At 51.1% G+C, this 15,689-nt stretch overlaps 1 protein-coding gene across 1 annotated transcript in view; it reads left to right on the top strand.

The window, feature by feature from the left end:
• The first annotated feature begins 2,581 nt into the window (after positions 1-2,581).
• Positions 2,582-15,689, top strand: part of LOC140420921 (sodium- and chloride-dependent neutral and basic amino acid transporter B(0+)-like) — a 142,972-nt gene continuing 129,864 nt past the window's right edge. The window contains exons 1-2 of the mRNA XM_072505069.1: positions 2,582-2,732; positions 2,956-3,109. Of these exons, the coding sequence (XP_072361170.1) occupies positions 2,667-2,732; positions 2,956-3,109 (220 nt within the window). The 5' untranslated portion in view covers positions 2,582-2,666. The remainder of the gene's footprint in view (positions 2,733-2,955; positions 3,110-15,689) is intronic.

Raw genomic sequence — 15,689 nt, 5'->3', positions numbered from 1 at the left:
GCGCTTGGGGTATGGGTAATGCTCCCTCATTATTTGCGATTCAGATCTTTTAGATCAATGCAGATTCTGAGCTCGCCGGAAGGCTTCTTTACTCACACCGTGGAACTTACCCAGCCGGTTGGTTCCGTAACTCTGGAGATCACTCCTTGGTCTTGTAGGTCCTGCAGCTGTTGCTTGAGGCGGTCCTTGAGGGGTGCTGGGACACTGCGAGGTGCATGCACCACAGGCGTGGTGTTCTGTTTGAGTATGATCTTTTACGTATATGGGAGCATGCCCATGCCTTCGAAGACGTCGCGGTGCTGGTCGATGATGGCGTTCAGTTGCGCCCTGAAGTCAGCATCCTGGAAGGCAGACGTGTCATCAGGAGAGAGAGAGAGTGAACTCTTTGAACGAGGTTTAACAATTTGCACGCCTGTGCGCTAAGCAGAGAGTCCTTCGAGGAGTCCGCGATCTCAAAAGGAAGGATGGCTTTTTGTGACTTGTGCGTCACTTCGAGTTGGCATGAGCTGGTAGCAGGAATGATGTTGCCATTGTAGTCCAATAGCTGGCAGGCCGATGGGAGAATGGTTGGTTTGACACGAAGGCTTTGGAAAGCAGACCACTCCATGAGATTGGCGGAGGCACCAGTGTCCAGGGGGAATCGTATTTGGGACCGGTTGACCGTCAGGGTGGCACACCACTCATCGTCTGGATCGATGCTGTATACCGACAGCGGCTGGTGTCTTTCCTTCGGGGACAGCCTGTTTTTCGTTATGTCACCGACTAGAAAAGGTGCCTTTGGGTCCTCTGTGTTACTGCTGTGTGAGAGGTCGGAATCGGACTCGGTGACCGTGGGTTGAATTGCACATCAGCACGTTCGCTGCGCCACCGCGCATGCACGGTGCGGTCCTGCATGGTGCGCGCCTGCGCATTACGTTCCTCCATGTCGCCGTCCCCTCGTTTGGTGCGTACAAGTGCAGGAGTCCACGAAAAGCGCGCGAAATGGCCGCCCTTATCCAGGCTGAGGCCCTGGAGGTGCTCAATCACTTGGACCCGTTCCGCCTCGTGGGGACCTTGCCGCGCCGTTTCAGCCGCTTGTATATGGGAGTACTGACTGGTGGCGTTTTCATATAGGACACAGGTCTCAATGGCGGTCGCTAGGGTGAGTTGCTTTACTTTGAGGAGCTGCTGGCGTAGGGGGTCCGACTGAACACCGAAAACGATCTGGTCGCGTACCATGGAGTCGGAGGTGGGCCCGTAGCTGCATGTTTGCGCAAGGATGCAGAGGTGCGGTAAAAAGGATTGGAAAGGTTCGTCCTTACCCTGCAAACGCTGCTGGAACACGTAGCGTTCAAAACTTTCATTCACCTGCTGCAGTGAGTGTCAAATTTGAGGAGAACCATCTTGAACTTCGTCTTGTCTTCGTCATCTGCAAAGGTGAGAGAGTTGAAAATATGGATGGCATGGTCCCCGGCCGTGGAGAGGATAAGAGCAATCTTTCTGGTGTCCGAGGCGCCCTCCCTGTCCGTGGCTTTGAGGTAGAGCTGGAAGCGCTGTTTGAAAATCTTCCAGTTGGCCCCGAGGTTGCCGGCGATGCGGAGCGGCGGCGGGCTGATGTTGTCCATGTTGCAGAATGACGGAATGCTGGCGGAAGTCAGATCACTTGCAGGTAGGTCTAAGAAGTGCTAGTATGCAACCACTCCTGGTACCATGATGTGTTGGGTGTTCTGGATCACATACAGGTCACCAACACTTGAAGTAGTGCAACACTATTTTATTAAAAGGTTAACTATTTAAACATACTTGAACTGTGGGTAAATACGATACCAGCTTTAACTAAAGACCTTTGCCTTGTCCTAACCAGTTGATGCTCTCAGCACATGGTGAATGTCTGTGTTGCAGGTTGTGAGCTCTGTGCTCCTAGCCAGCTGTTACTCGAATGAGCGGGAACTCTGATGTCCCCTGTCTTTATAGTGCATGTGCTCTCACTGGTGATTGGCTGCGGTGTTGTGTATGTTGATTGGTCCCACTGTGTGTCCATCTGTGTGTGTCTGTACCATGATATACTGGTGTATATTATGACATCTTCAACTCTGAAGTTGAGCCACATGGACTTGAAACATTAACTCTGTATCTCTCAGGACAGATGCTGGCTCACCTACTTAGATTTTCCGGCATTTTAGATTTTTATTTTAGATTTCCAGCATCTGCAGTATTATACTTTTAATTTGGCATTTGTTTACAGTCTGTGGAACTGAAACAGACTGTCCCATTTTCATACAAATTCATGCAGCATTCTGTCTTGCTTGTGTTCCAGATTCATGCAGTTATACTCGCTGCTGTTCCTTTTAAAAGGTGTAAATGCTTTCATACCAGTCAATGCAGTAATTCGATTCAGAGTGTGTAGAACTCAGTGCAATCATGCAGTAGGAACCTTTAGTGTGGAGATTGAGAGCAAATATATCTGAGGAACTTTGGACCTTAAGTGAACAGGGTAAGTCTGCTTTTAAACTGCTTTTAAACTGCCGTCTGATTTTGGAAGAGTCATGATCTGGTGAGTAGCTGATTCATCTTCATCCCAGAAGCAGTGTAAAGTTTGAGACTTTTAGACAAAAATGTCTTTGTTCAGGTTCAGATCCGAACGCTGAGCAAGTGGAAGAATTGCTCATCATTGTCCAAAACTGGACATGGGGGACTTGGCTTTATCTGAATTCTCTCAGAATGTCCACCAAACACAGTCTCCAGAGGACACGGTGAGTAATTTTATCAAAACGAGACATTGAACTCATGTAAAACTCTGAGAGGTGCTGATGATTTAGGTTGTTGTGAATTGTGGAGTTCAGGGTGTTTCCAGGTTACCAACTAATTGCTGTTAAACAGAGAATGACACAATGTTTCTGTGGTGAATGAAAACTGTACTTTTTGCTTGGGTTCCGATCTAATTCTGAGTCGGCCATTTCCTCTCTTTCTCCCCAGGCTGTAACCAATGAAGATGTGGGTGAAAGTGACGAGAATGTGGAGCGAGGCAACTGGTCCTCGAAGACTGAATACTTGCTCTCAGTGATCGGCTGTGCTGTGGGTCTGGGAAATGCCTGGAGATTCCCTTACCTGGCTTACAGAAATGGAGGAGGTACAGGAGAAAAATATGAAACAAAGGGGAGCGAAAGACAGAAATAAAGGGAGTAATTAATTGATTTATAAGGGACATTAAATTCAATTAAAAAGGGAACAGTTTATTGCACTAGGCAGATAATATAGGATTGGATTGGATTGTTTATTGGCACGTGTACTGAAGTACAGTGAAAAGTATTTTTCTGCGAGTAGCTCAAACAGAGCATTTAAGGCATGAAAAGAAAAAATACGTAAAAGGGTAACACAAGATACACAATGTAAATACATAGACACAGGCATCGGGTTAAAAATTCTGACATAAAGGATCCCAAAATCTATCCCATAACTTAAAACTATTTATCAAATTTTATTTTGTGGTGGGGTTGAATAAACCTGATTTATCAAGTGTAACATTTAATATTTAAGAGGTTCGTCAACAAGATGATGGGCTGTACTCGCCAAGCCTACGCGTCAAAATCGCTTTCGGCGCGGGGGTTGGAGAATGGTCATCAACCCAGAAATTAGGACTGGCGCCACTCCCGCGATTCTCCGGACCCTGGCGAATCGTGCGTGAACTACGCAGCGCGGATAGGGGCCATTGACAGAGGCCCCCCCCCGCGTGCAACTGGCCAAGTTCCCAATGGCGCGGTTCTAACCACCTATCGGCCGTCGGGAATGTCGGCTGGCATCTGCGGCAGCCCTGGTGGGGGGTGGGAGGATCGTTCACCGAGTGGGGGAGAGGAGGTGGCCGGGGGGGGCCTCATGGGCGGCCAGGGGAGCGATCGGGCCTCACATGTCCCACGGGGCGGCCACTGCAGATTGCCACCCTGCGCATGCGCGGACTCCCGACCGGAAGTGCTAGAGCTCCGAGAACCACCACGGGGACCTGCTAGCCCCCTGCAGATGGGAGAATGGGAGAATCACTCTGGACTTTCTTAAGGAAGGTCCAGAGTGAAATGCCAGGGTTTTTATGCTGACGTGGGGTCATAGCCACATTACTGGAGAATCCAGCCCGATATTTTAAATGAATCAGCCTGAGCTGGGTGGAATTAATAGGGCTAAATTCTCCACCATTGGGATTCTCCATTTTGCCAGCAGCACGGGGGTTTCACGACAACATGGGGTTGCCCCACAATGGCAAACCCTATTGACGAACCGCAGAAATGGAGACTCCCAAAGGCATGCTGCCCCAGAAATCTGGGGCTGGACTCTCTGCACCCTGACGCCGAAATCGCGCTGGGAGCCGGGGCGGAGAATCCACTTCCGCGCATGGAATCGGGACCGGCGGCAGTTCCCCGATTCTCCGGGCCCCGAAAAGCGGCGTACTCGGAAGCCTGCTCCGCCATTCTCGGCCCCTACCGGCCGAAGTGCCGACGGCGTGGACTACTCATGGTCCTGCCAATCGGAATACTAGCGTGGCGCTACGGACTCGGGCTGCGGCTGCCATAGTTGGGAGTGAGCCGATCGGAGGGCAGGGGGAGTCTTATATGGGCCCAGCGTCTGTTTGTGCAGTTGGTCAAGGTCAGGCTGGCGGCAGTTTGGGGGGCACTATTTGGGAGGTCCAGCCATGGAGCTTGGCGCGGCTGCTGGAGGCCAGTGCCATGCGCATGCGTGGCCTCTGAAGTGCGGGAGCCCGTATCTGCAGCTAAAGCTGTGAGTTTCATCATGCCGGGTCCCTGCTAGCCCCCTGCAGGGCTATATATATGTGGTCCTTTCACGCCAGTTTTCTGTCCCAATCACATTTCCTGATTAAGGCGTTAGCGAACAGAGAAACCCGCCCCTGATTCATTTTTAGTTTGAATATCTTCTACGGTATTATAGTTACATGGTGTAAGGGCTTATTATTATGTGATGTAAAGGGTTAAAGTTAAATATGCAAATAGATAGTCTTAAGCCACTTAGAATACATGACATCAACTAATGCTGAGAGACAGTTTTACATGAAGCCTGAGACAAAGCTTTGTACTGTACATAGCAGTCTGTTCACTAAAAAGCGATGTTTTGCATAGCCTTGCCTCTAGCAGTCTCTAACCACCTCAGCTAAGGATAAGCTAAGACCCAGAACGATGATAGGAGAATTAAAAGTGCATAGGGCTGATTCTCCGTTTCAGCGGCTAAGTGCCGGCTGGAATGGAGAAATTGCGGGCGTTTTACAACACCAAAATTGGCGCCGGCCCCTCACCGATTCCAGGACCGGTGAGGGGCTGGACCAATGCCGGGTAAAACAGCCGGCTCTCGCACCAATAACGGCCGTAGAAGGGCCGACTCCGTTGCTGTGCATCTGCAGCGGTCGCACTCCCGTACGACATGGCACTGGCCATGCGCACCCGGCCCACCATCCGCTACCCCACAGGCCACCCCTGGCCACCTCCTGGCCACACCCAACCAGTTCCCCCAGTACTTGCGGAAACCCCCATGGCCAGCATCATGGATGCCGACCGAGTGTGCCGCGTCAATGCCATTGCAACAGTGCGTGGCGCACGACACGATGATGCCATTTCGGATTGGGTGGAGACTCGCAAACTGGTGTCAAATCGCTGCCGGCCCCGATTTGGCCGTTGGAGTGGATTCTCCACCTGATCGCCGATTACGATGTGGCATCGGGCAATGGGGAATCTCACCCATGAACTTTACCACTTAAAATATGTTTAGTGAACAATTATTTCTCATTCACTGAAGAGATGTGGGCTTCACTGGCTTGGTCAGCACTTATTACCCGCAACTCAAGCCGTCTATTTTAACCACTGCAGTCCCTGTGGTTTAGGTACACCCACAGTGCTGTTAGGGAGGGAGTTCCAGAATTTGACCCATTGACAGTGAAAGAATGGTGATATATCTCCAAGTCAAAGTGATGAGGGGAACTTTCAGGTGGTGGTGATCCCATTCCTTGTCCTTCCAGTTGGAAGTGGTGGTGGGTTTGGAAGGTGCTGATGAAGGAGCCTTGGTGAAATCCTGCAGTGCATCTTGTATAAGTTGCACACTGCTGCACTGTGCATCAGTGGTAGAGGGATGAATGTTTGTGGATGGGATAGCAATCAAGCGGGCTGCTTTGTCCTCAATGGTGTTGAGCTTCTTGAGTATTGGTGGAGCTGCATGTCGTGTTAGGTACACTGGTCTAACACTGGATGCAACTGGATGCAGCTTAGATCAGAGAGATACTCCAGACATTGAAGTTAGTTCAATCAGATTTATTGAACTATTAGCACAGTTAGCACAGTTCTCGGTGAGTTTGACTCTCTGCTAAGTGTGGTTCCTCTGTCTGACTGAACCAGACTAGCTCTTAGCCACGTGGTGAAGGTGTGAGATTGTAACAACACCCTTGACTGACTCTCTAGACGTTCATCAGTGGAACGAGGCGGAGTGTGAGTGCCTCGTGTCTTTTTTGACAGATCCCACCCCTGAGTGTCCTGCCTGCTTATTGGCCATGGCATGTTCTCTGTGTCCATTATCTGCTTGTCTGTATATCATTATGTGTGTGTCTGCATATCATGACATCTCCCCTTTTTTTAATGTTTGGATGACATATGTGAACGTATTTACAAGAACAGGCCAATATTAACATATATACATGCAGTGGATGTGAACATATGTACATGTGAAAACAGCTGTCAAATTGGAGAATACAGAACACAGCAAGCAGAACAAATGTTCATGAGTCCAGTCTCTGTGGCTTGCGTCTGAAGCTGGTCGACCGCCGGAGAGGTGGTGGTGGGGACGACAGCGCCTTGATGGGCAGGATTGAAGCCTGACTGGTGGCATCGTGAATCGAGGTATCAGGAGGTGGCAAAACAACAGAAGGAAAGGGAGACGAATGTGATTACGGGCCGGCAACTTTGCGCAGTGCCCGTCTGTTTCGTTGCACAACAGAACCATCAGCCAGATGCACAACATTCGAGCGGGAGCAGCCTGTCGAACAACGACAGCTGGAGCTGACCAGCCTTCATCAGGGATCTTGACCCGAACAGTGTCTGCCGGGAATAACACGGGTAAATCGGTGGCATGAGCATCATAGCCCTGTTTTTGCCAGTCCCGGAGTTGCTGCACCTTCTGCAGCACCGGGAGGTGATCCAGGTTGGGCAAGTGTACGGCTGGAAGTGTCGTCCGCAGGCCCCTGTTCATCAGGAGTTGAACCGGCGACATGCCAGTGGACAATGGGGTCACCCTGTACGCTAGCAGCGCAAGGTGAATGTCAGACGCAGAATCCTCGGCCTTGCAGATGAGCTGCTTCACTATGTGCACCCCTTTCTCAATGTTTCCGTTTGACTGTGGATAGTGTGGGCTGGAACTGACGTGTTTGAGCTGATACGACTGGGCAAACAGAGACCATTCATGGCTGTTGAAGCACGGGCCATTGTCACTCATGACAGTGAGTGGGATACCATGCCTGGAGAACGTCTCCTTGCAGGCATTGATGACGGTCTGAGATGAGAGGTCTGAGAGCTTCACGACTTCAGGGTAATTGGAAAAGTAATCAATGATTAACACGTAATCACGACCATTTGCATGAAAGAGGTCTATGCCAACCTTGGACCACGGAGAGGTTTTCATGCTGCTGAAGTGTCTCCATACTCTGCGCTGGCGGGAAGCGTTGTCAGGTCGCACAGTTAAGGACCATGTTCGCGATGTCCTGGCTGATCCCGGGCCAGTAGTTAGCCTGCCTGGCTCTGCGTCTGCACTTTTCCACACCCAGGTGGCCCTCATGGATTTGATGGAGCACCAAGCTCTGGAGACTGTGTGGAATTAAAATCCGGTCCAGTTTGAGGAGGACACCATCAACCACTGTCAGGTCGTCCTTTACATTGGAAAATTAAGGGCACTGCCCTTTTTGCCAGCCATTGGCTAGGTGTTGCATAACACGTTGAAAGAGGGGGTCTTTGGCTGTCTCCTCACAGATACGAATCACCTTCTCATCAGATGCCCGGAGGGTGCTAGCACACAGCTGTACCTATGACTCAACCTGTGACTCAATTTGCCGGATGACATTCAGTGGTTCACTAGGCACGGTGATGGAGTGGGACAGTGTATCGGCAATGATGAGCTCCTTGCCAGGCGTGTAGACCTGGTCAAAGTCGTACCTTCTGAGTTTGAGCAGGATACGCTGCAACCGAGGCATCTTGTCATTAAGTTCTTTGTGAAAAATGTGGATCAGGGCCCTGTGATCCGCCTCGATTGTGAATGTCGGTAGGCCGTAGACATATTTGTGAAACTTGAGAATGCCAGTGAGAAGGTCCAGCCATTCCTTCTCGATTTGTGCATACCTTTGTTCGGTGGGCATCATTGCCCTTGATGCGTAGGCAACCGGTGCCCAGGATGAGGTGTCATCGCGCTGCAGCAGGACCGCACCGATGCCATCCTGGCTCGCATCTGTCGAGATTTTCGTTTCCCTGTCTGGGTCGAAAAATGCCAATACAGGTGCAGTGGTGAGCTTGGCTTTCAGCTCCAACCACTCTGCCTGATGGGTCGCCTTCCACTCGAAGGCAGTGGACTTCTTCACTAGGTTTTGTAGGGCCGTGGTGTGTGTGACCATGTTTGGGATGAACTTTCCCAGAAAATTGACCATGCCCAAGAAGCGCAATACCGCCTTCTTGTCTTCCGGGACCTTCATGTCTGCAATGGCCTTGACCTTGTCTGTGTCAGGGCACACGCCCTGCTGAGAGATCTGGGGTGAGATTCTCCGGTATCGGCGCGATGTCCGCCGACCGGCGCCCAAAACGCATCTTGGGGGGCCGAGCCCCAACCTTAAGGGGCTAGGCCCACGCTGGACTAATTTCCGCCCCGCCAGCTGGCAGAAAAGGCCTTTGGTGCCCCGCCAGCTGGGGCGGAAATGACATCTCCGGGTGCCGCATGCGCGGGAGCGTTAGCGGCCGCTCACGGCACCCCGCGCATGCGCTGTGGAGGTAGTCTCTTCCGCCTCCGCCATGGTGGAGACCGTGGCAAAGGCAGAAGGAAAAGAGTGCCCCCACGGCACAGGCCCGCCCGCGGATCGGTGGGCCCCGATCGCGGGCCAGGCCACCGTGGGGGCACCCCCCCGGGGCCAGATTGCCCCGCGGCCCCCCCAGGACCCCAGAGCCCGCCCGCGCCGCCTTGTCCCGCCGGTAAGGTAGGTGGTTTAATCTACGCCGGCGGGACAGGCATTCTAGCAGCGGGACTTCGGCCCATCCGGGCCGGAGAATCACGGGGGGGGGTGGCTCGCCAACCGGTGCGGCGCGATTCCCGCCCCCGCCGAATATCCGGTGCCGGAGAACTCGGCAACCGGCGGGGGCGGGATTCACGCCAGCCCCCGGCGATTCTCCGACCCGGCGGGGGGGTCGGAGAATCTCACCTCTGGTCTCCTAGGAACTTGAGTGTCGACATGCCAAAGCAACATTTGGCCCTGTCCAGCTTCAGGCCATTGGCGTGGACACGGTCCGGAATACCTGCTGGAGACGGGAAACATGCTCCTCACGGGTCGTGAACCATATGAGGACATCGTCCACGTACACACAAACCCCTTTGATGCCCCCCATCATCTGTTCCATGCTGCGATGAAATATCTCCGATGCCGAGACGATGCCGAACGGCATACGGTTATCACAGTACCTGCCAAACGGTGTGTTGAAGGTGCAGAGCCTTCTGCTGGACTTATCCAGTTGGATTTGCCAGAATCCATGTGACGCATCTAACTTCGTGAAAAACCGTGCATGTGCCATCTCACTGGTGAGTTCCTCCCGCTTCGGGATGGGGCAGTGTTCACGCATTATATTCAGGTTGTGATCCTTAGGATCAATGCAGATGCACAGGTCTCCAGAGGGTTTTTTTAACCACCACCATCGAGCTGACCCAGTCAGTCGGTTTGGTTACCCTGGAAATGATCCCCTGCTGCTGCAGCTCCTTGAGCTGTTCCTTCAGGCGCTCCTTCAGTGGAGCCAGGACCCGGCGTGGCGCATGGACCACTGGCTTGGCATCAGGTTGCAGTAGGATCTTGTACCGATATGGCAAAGTGCCCACCCCGTCAAACACATCTGGATATGAGGGCAGCATGGTGGCGCAGTGGTTAGCATTGCTGCCTCACGGCGCCAAGGTCCCAGGTTCGATCCCGGCTCTGGGGCACTGTCCGAGTGGAGTTTGCACATTCTCCCCGTGTTTGCGTGGGTTTCACCCCCACAACCCCCAAAGATGTGCAGGGTAGGTGAATTGGTCATGCTAAATTGCCCTTTAATTGGAAAAATAAATGGGTACATTAAATTTATTTTAAAAAACACATCTGGATACTGAGCGAGGATGTCGTCAATGCCAGCTTGAAGATCCACATTGGAGGGTGTCGTTGAATAAACCCACTGCACCAGGTTTAGCTTTTTGCAGGCATGCCCAGTAGGCTTGACAATTTCAAACCTTAGCCGTGCATGGGTGCTCCGGTTGGAGAGGAGTAGATGGCAGGACCCCAGTGCCGTGATGGCATTACCGTTATAGTCCAGGAGCTGGCAGGCTGCTGGAAGGACCTTGGGGGCTTCTTGATGCATTTGAAGTCTGCCTGTGAGAGGAGGTTGGCAGAAGCACCTGTGTCCAGCTTGAACTGGATGGAGCAGCGGTTGACCTGCATCACTGCACTCCATTCGTCCTCCGAATCCACAGCGAGGATGGACTGAATGCGAGATGAGTTCGGTGTGGCATGTTCACGTGTGGTAATGATGCCCACTCAGTAGGCGGACTCCAGACACTCGTCCTCTGGATCCGTTGTACTGCCAGGATCAGAATCCTGCAATCCTCGTTGCACATTCTGGACGAGCCGTCGTCGGAATTGGGAGCGCTGGCCTCTGACTGGTGGTGCAGACCTGCACAAGGCTGCATAGTGTCCAGGCTTCCTGCAGTTTAAACATCGCCTGTCTCTTGTAGGGCAGTGTCCCTTTAAGTGGGCGTTGCCACAGTTCGGGCACGTCATGACGTCGGCATCGTGACGCGGTGTACGTTGTCGCACATGCGCAGTGCGGTCGGCAGATGTCTGCACCTGCGCAATGTGGGTGTCGGCCGCTTCGTTATCCCATTCGCATCGCGCATGTGTGCGGCTCCAGGAAAAGCACGCGAGATGGCCGCTGTCTTCAATGCTGAGGCGCTGCATCCGGGAGATGGCTTGCCCAGTCACTGCCTCATGGGAAGCAGGTTTCTCATTTTCAGCTGATTTGTATTGGGAATACCGATTTTTTGCGTGCTCATGCGCTGTACATGTTTCAATCGCGACTGGCAGGGTCGTATGCTTGATTTTTAAGAGCTGGTCTCTCAGAGGATCAGAGTGAACACCAAACATGATTTGCTCTCTGATCATGGAGTCAGCAATATCACCAAAGTTGCAGGACAGCGCTAGCAGGCGGAGGCTAGTTAAGAAGGCATTGAAAGATTCATCTTTACCTTGAAGACGTTGTTTGAATATGTAGCGCTTGAAGATTTCATTGGTGTCCACTTCACAGTGACTATCGAACTTGTCCAGGATGGTCTGAAACTTTGTCTTGTCCTGGCCTTCGGTGAAGTTAAACGAGTTGAAGAGTCGATGGCTTGATCACCCGCTGTTGAGAGGAGAAGCGCAATCTTCCTTGCATCAGACGCACCCTCGAGGTCTGAGGCTTTGATGTACAGCAGAAACTTTTGCTTGAATATCCGCCAGTTGGCACTGAGATTGCCGGAAGTCCTGAGCTGAATCTTCTCCATGGTGCCGGGATACATTTGCTGGTCATCACGGAACGGACTGAGGTAAGCCACCTTAAATTAGTAGTCTCCTGGTATCATGGCTTGCTATGTTGATTCCCAAATTTCTTTCTCTGTCAGTCTGGCCTCAATAAAAGTTGAGATGGATTCGCACGTAAAAAGAAGTTATTTATTTAGCTTGCAAGCTTGATTCATTTCATAGAAATATAAGAGACATCCAGTTTCCTATATCCCAGAAAGCGAATGAACAAAGAAACAAAGGGATCTCTGCAAATCAATTCAAATGGTATCAAGTTTCACATACTCGACGCCCATAGGTCAGCCTATATCCCTCCTGACCTGTTTGATCTATTCTGATTGGCTCACTTCCAATCCCTTTCTCTGGCCCCTATCAATGTAGCATCACTCTCATAGACACACCTCTTCCTGCTTTTTCCATGCGGTCTCAAATCCCTTTCTCCCTAACTGCCAGAATCAAAGTGGCTTATTTCTACATTACATTAACTAGTATCTCTAAAGTAACTATTTTATATCACATTCGTCAGCTAGGTACACTGGTCTAACACTGGCTGCAACTGGATGCAGCTTAGATCAGAAAGATACTCCAGACCTTGAAGTTAGTTCAATCAGGTTTATTGAACTAGTAGCACAGTTAGCACAGTCCTCTGTGAGTTTGACTCTCTGCTAACCTAAGTGTGGTTACCCTGTCTGACTGAACCAAACTAGCTCTTAGCCACAGGTGGAGGTGTGAGATTGTAACAACACCCTTGACTGACTCTCTAGATGTTCATCAGTGGAAAGAGGCGGAGTGTGAGTGCCTCGTGTCTTTTTTAGTCAGATCCCATCCCTGAGTGTCCTGCCTGCTTATTGGTCATGTCCTGTTCACTGTGTCCATTAGCTGCTTGTTTGTATATCATTATGTTTGTGTCGGCATATCATGACACTGCCCTCTTCCAGAGAATATTCCAACACACTCCTGCTATGTTCCTTGTAGATTATGGACAGGCTTTGGGGAGTCAGGAGGTGAGTTACTCACCACAAAATTCTGAGACTTTGATTTGCTCTGGTCGACACTGTATCTATATGGCTACTTCAGTTTAGTTTCTGGATGTTGATAGTGGGGGATTCAGTGGTGGTAATGCCATTTAATGTCAAATGGTGATGGTGAGATTTTTTCTTGTTTGACATGGTCATTCCCTGGCACATGTGTGACGTGAGCATTACTTGCCACATCAGCTCAAGCCTAACTGTTGCCCAGCATTGGGACATAGACTGCTTCAGTATCTGAGTAGTCACGAATGGTACTTAATGTTGTGCAATCATCAGCGATCACCCCCACTTCTGACCCTATGATGGTAGGAAGGTCATTGATGAAGCAGCTGAAGATGGTTGTGCCTTGGCACTCTGCTGAGAAACCCCAGTAGTGATGTCCTGGAGTTGAGGTGACTGACCTCCGACAACCACAACTATCTTCTTTTGTACTAGGTACGACCCCAACCAACGGATAGTTTACATCTGATTCCCATTGACCCCAGTTTTGCTCAGGCTCTTGGATGCCACACTTGGTGAGATGCAGCCTTGATACCAAGGTGGGGGTGGGTGGGGGGGGGGGCGGTGGGGGGGGTTGGGGCAGTTCAGCTATTTTGTCCATTTTTGAACCAAGGCAGTAACACGGCTTGGAATGCTCAGGTATCAGTCTCACTCGTCACACTCTGGTGTCGGGTTTGTAAGTTGAGGTCATATCAGGTGTTCTTGACAACTCTATAAATTTGGCTCGGTAGAAACCAAGAACATACAAAAATATCATGGTGCTATTGCTTAAAGCGGAAGACGCCATTTTGATTGGCTGGGTGTAAACTTAAGATGACAATATCCTTGGAACTTCATTAGACAATGAGACCATAAGAATAGGAACAGGAGTAGGCCATTCAGCCCTTCGAGTCTGCTCCACCATTTACTAAGTTCATGCTGATCGAACACTCACTAAGTTCACTTTCCTGCCTTCTCTCCATAACACTTATAGCGTGATTCTCCTTTCCGAGGACTAGGTCCCCACGCCGGCGGGAGAACCGGCGCCAACTACGCCAGCAGCAACAGACACCGAAAGTGCGGAATTCTCCACACTTCCGGGGGCTAGGTGGACGCCGGAAGGGTTGGCGCGCTCCAACTGGTGGCGAAGGGACTGCGCGAGTTCGTGTATGGGCCGAAGAGACTGCGCGTGATCACGCGCATGCGCGGAACTGCCGGTATGGTTCCGCGCGTGCGCAGACTGGCCGGCATATTCTGGCGCATGCGCAGGGGGTTGTCTTCTCCGCGCCGGCCATGGCGGAGCCCTACAGGGACCAGCGCGGAAGGAAGGAGTGCCGCCACGGCACAGGCCCGCCCGCAGATCTGTGGGCCCCGATCGCGGGCCAGGCCACCGTGAGGGCCCCCCCCCCCCCCGGGTCGGATCCTCCCGCCCCCCCCCCCCCCGAGGATTGTCCCAGCCAACGTACCTACCAGGTCCCGCCGTATGGGACCTTGCCTAACCCACGCCGGGGCCTGGAGAATTGCCGGGGGGCTGCTGCCATTGTCCCCCAACCAACATGGCGTGAACCCCACCCCCGCCCAAAAACTGGCACCGGAGAATACAGCAGCCGGCGTCGGGGAAACGTGGCGGGGGGTCGGAGAAGCCCGCTGTTAATCTCCCAATGATTAAAAAAACCATCAACCCCAACCTTGAAAATGGCCTCCACAGCTTCCTGGGTAAAAAATTCCAAAGATTCACCACACTTTGAGAGAAGAAATTCTTCCTCAAATCCATCACCTCCTTATTCTTCAACCATACCCTCTGATCCCACGCTCTGATCCCACATTTATCCTGTCTAATCCCCTGGAATCTTATCTGCTTCAATAATATCCCCTCTCATTGTTCTGAACTCCAAGGAGTTCAGACCCAACCTGGTTAATCTTTCCTCATATGTCAATCCCTCCATACCTGACATTATCCTAGTAGATCCCCCTGTGCTGCCTTCAATGGTATTATACATTTCTTCAAATAAAGGGATCAAAACTGTCTGCCGTATTCTAAGTGTGGCCTCACTAGTCCTTGTACAGTTGCTGCAATACTTCTTTACTTTTGTACTCCAGTTGCCTCGAAAAAAAAGCCAGCATCCCATTTCCCTCAAAAACGGAAAATATGCGAAAACAGCATCTGCGGCGAGAGAACGGAGCTAATGTTTCGAGTCTGGGTGTCTGAATGTCAAAGGCCAAAGCCAGGCAGAACTGGAAATAGGATGGGATTTATACTGTTATGGGAGGTGGGGCGCATGGGGCTGTGGGGCTGGATCGAGGGCCAATGATATGTGGAGATTGACAGAAATGGTGTGGACAAAAACACAAAGGGATTGTAAATGGCTATGAAGGGTGCTGATAGTGGCACCTTAAGAGATCAGCATTTTTTAATACCAGTAAGGCACCAACTAGAGAAAACCCAATAGGGACTAACTGGAGCTGTATAGAATAGTAATTGTAAAATAAAGTAAGATTTTGTTTCTGCCTATTCGGTGTGGACTCTTCATTGACCTTTCAAAAGGTATAGAGGGACAACAATGCTAATTTTACTCCCCTATTTCCTTCCAAACGTATATGCTCGCCTTCTGGTTTTCAGGAACAAGAGTCCTATGGAAATCTGCAGTGTCTCTCCATTAAGATAATTATTTGCCTTATCATTTGCTCTTCCAAAATAAACAATCTCACTGTAGCACTGTCAATATGACGCGAGGCAGGTTGAGGTAATGTCAATTGAAGGCTTTATTAAGCAGAACTTTACCCCCAGCAGCGTGGTTACAGAATGCAGCTGCTGAGGGAAATGGAGGGAAAACTGGGTTCTGATACCAGCATTTCTGGGTGGAGTCCAGTAGGTGGCAGATCCTATCAGGACC

The sequence above is a fragment of the Scyliorhinus torazame genome, chromosome 5 (assembly GCF_047496885.1).
Source record: "Scyliorhinus torazame isolate Kashiwa2021f chromosome 5, sScyTor2.1, whole genome shotgun sequence".
NCBI lineage: Eukaryota > Metazoa > Chordata > Chondrichthyes > Carcharhiniformes > Scyliorhinidae > Scyliorhinus > Scyliorhinus torazame.
Note: the sequence above shows the minus strand (reverse complement) of the source record. Positions and strands in the feature narration are given on the sequence as shown.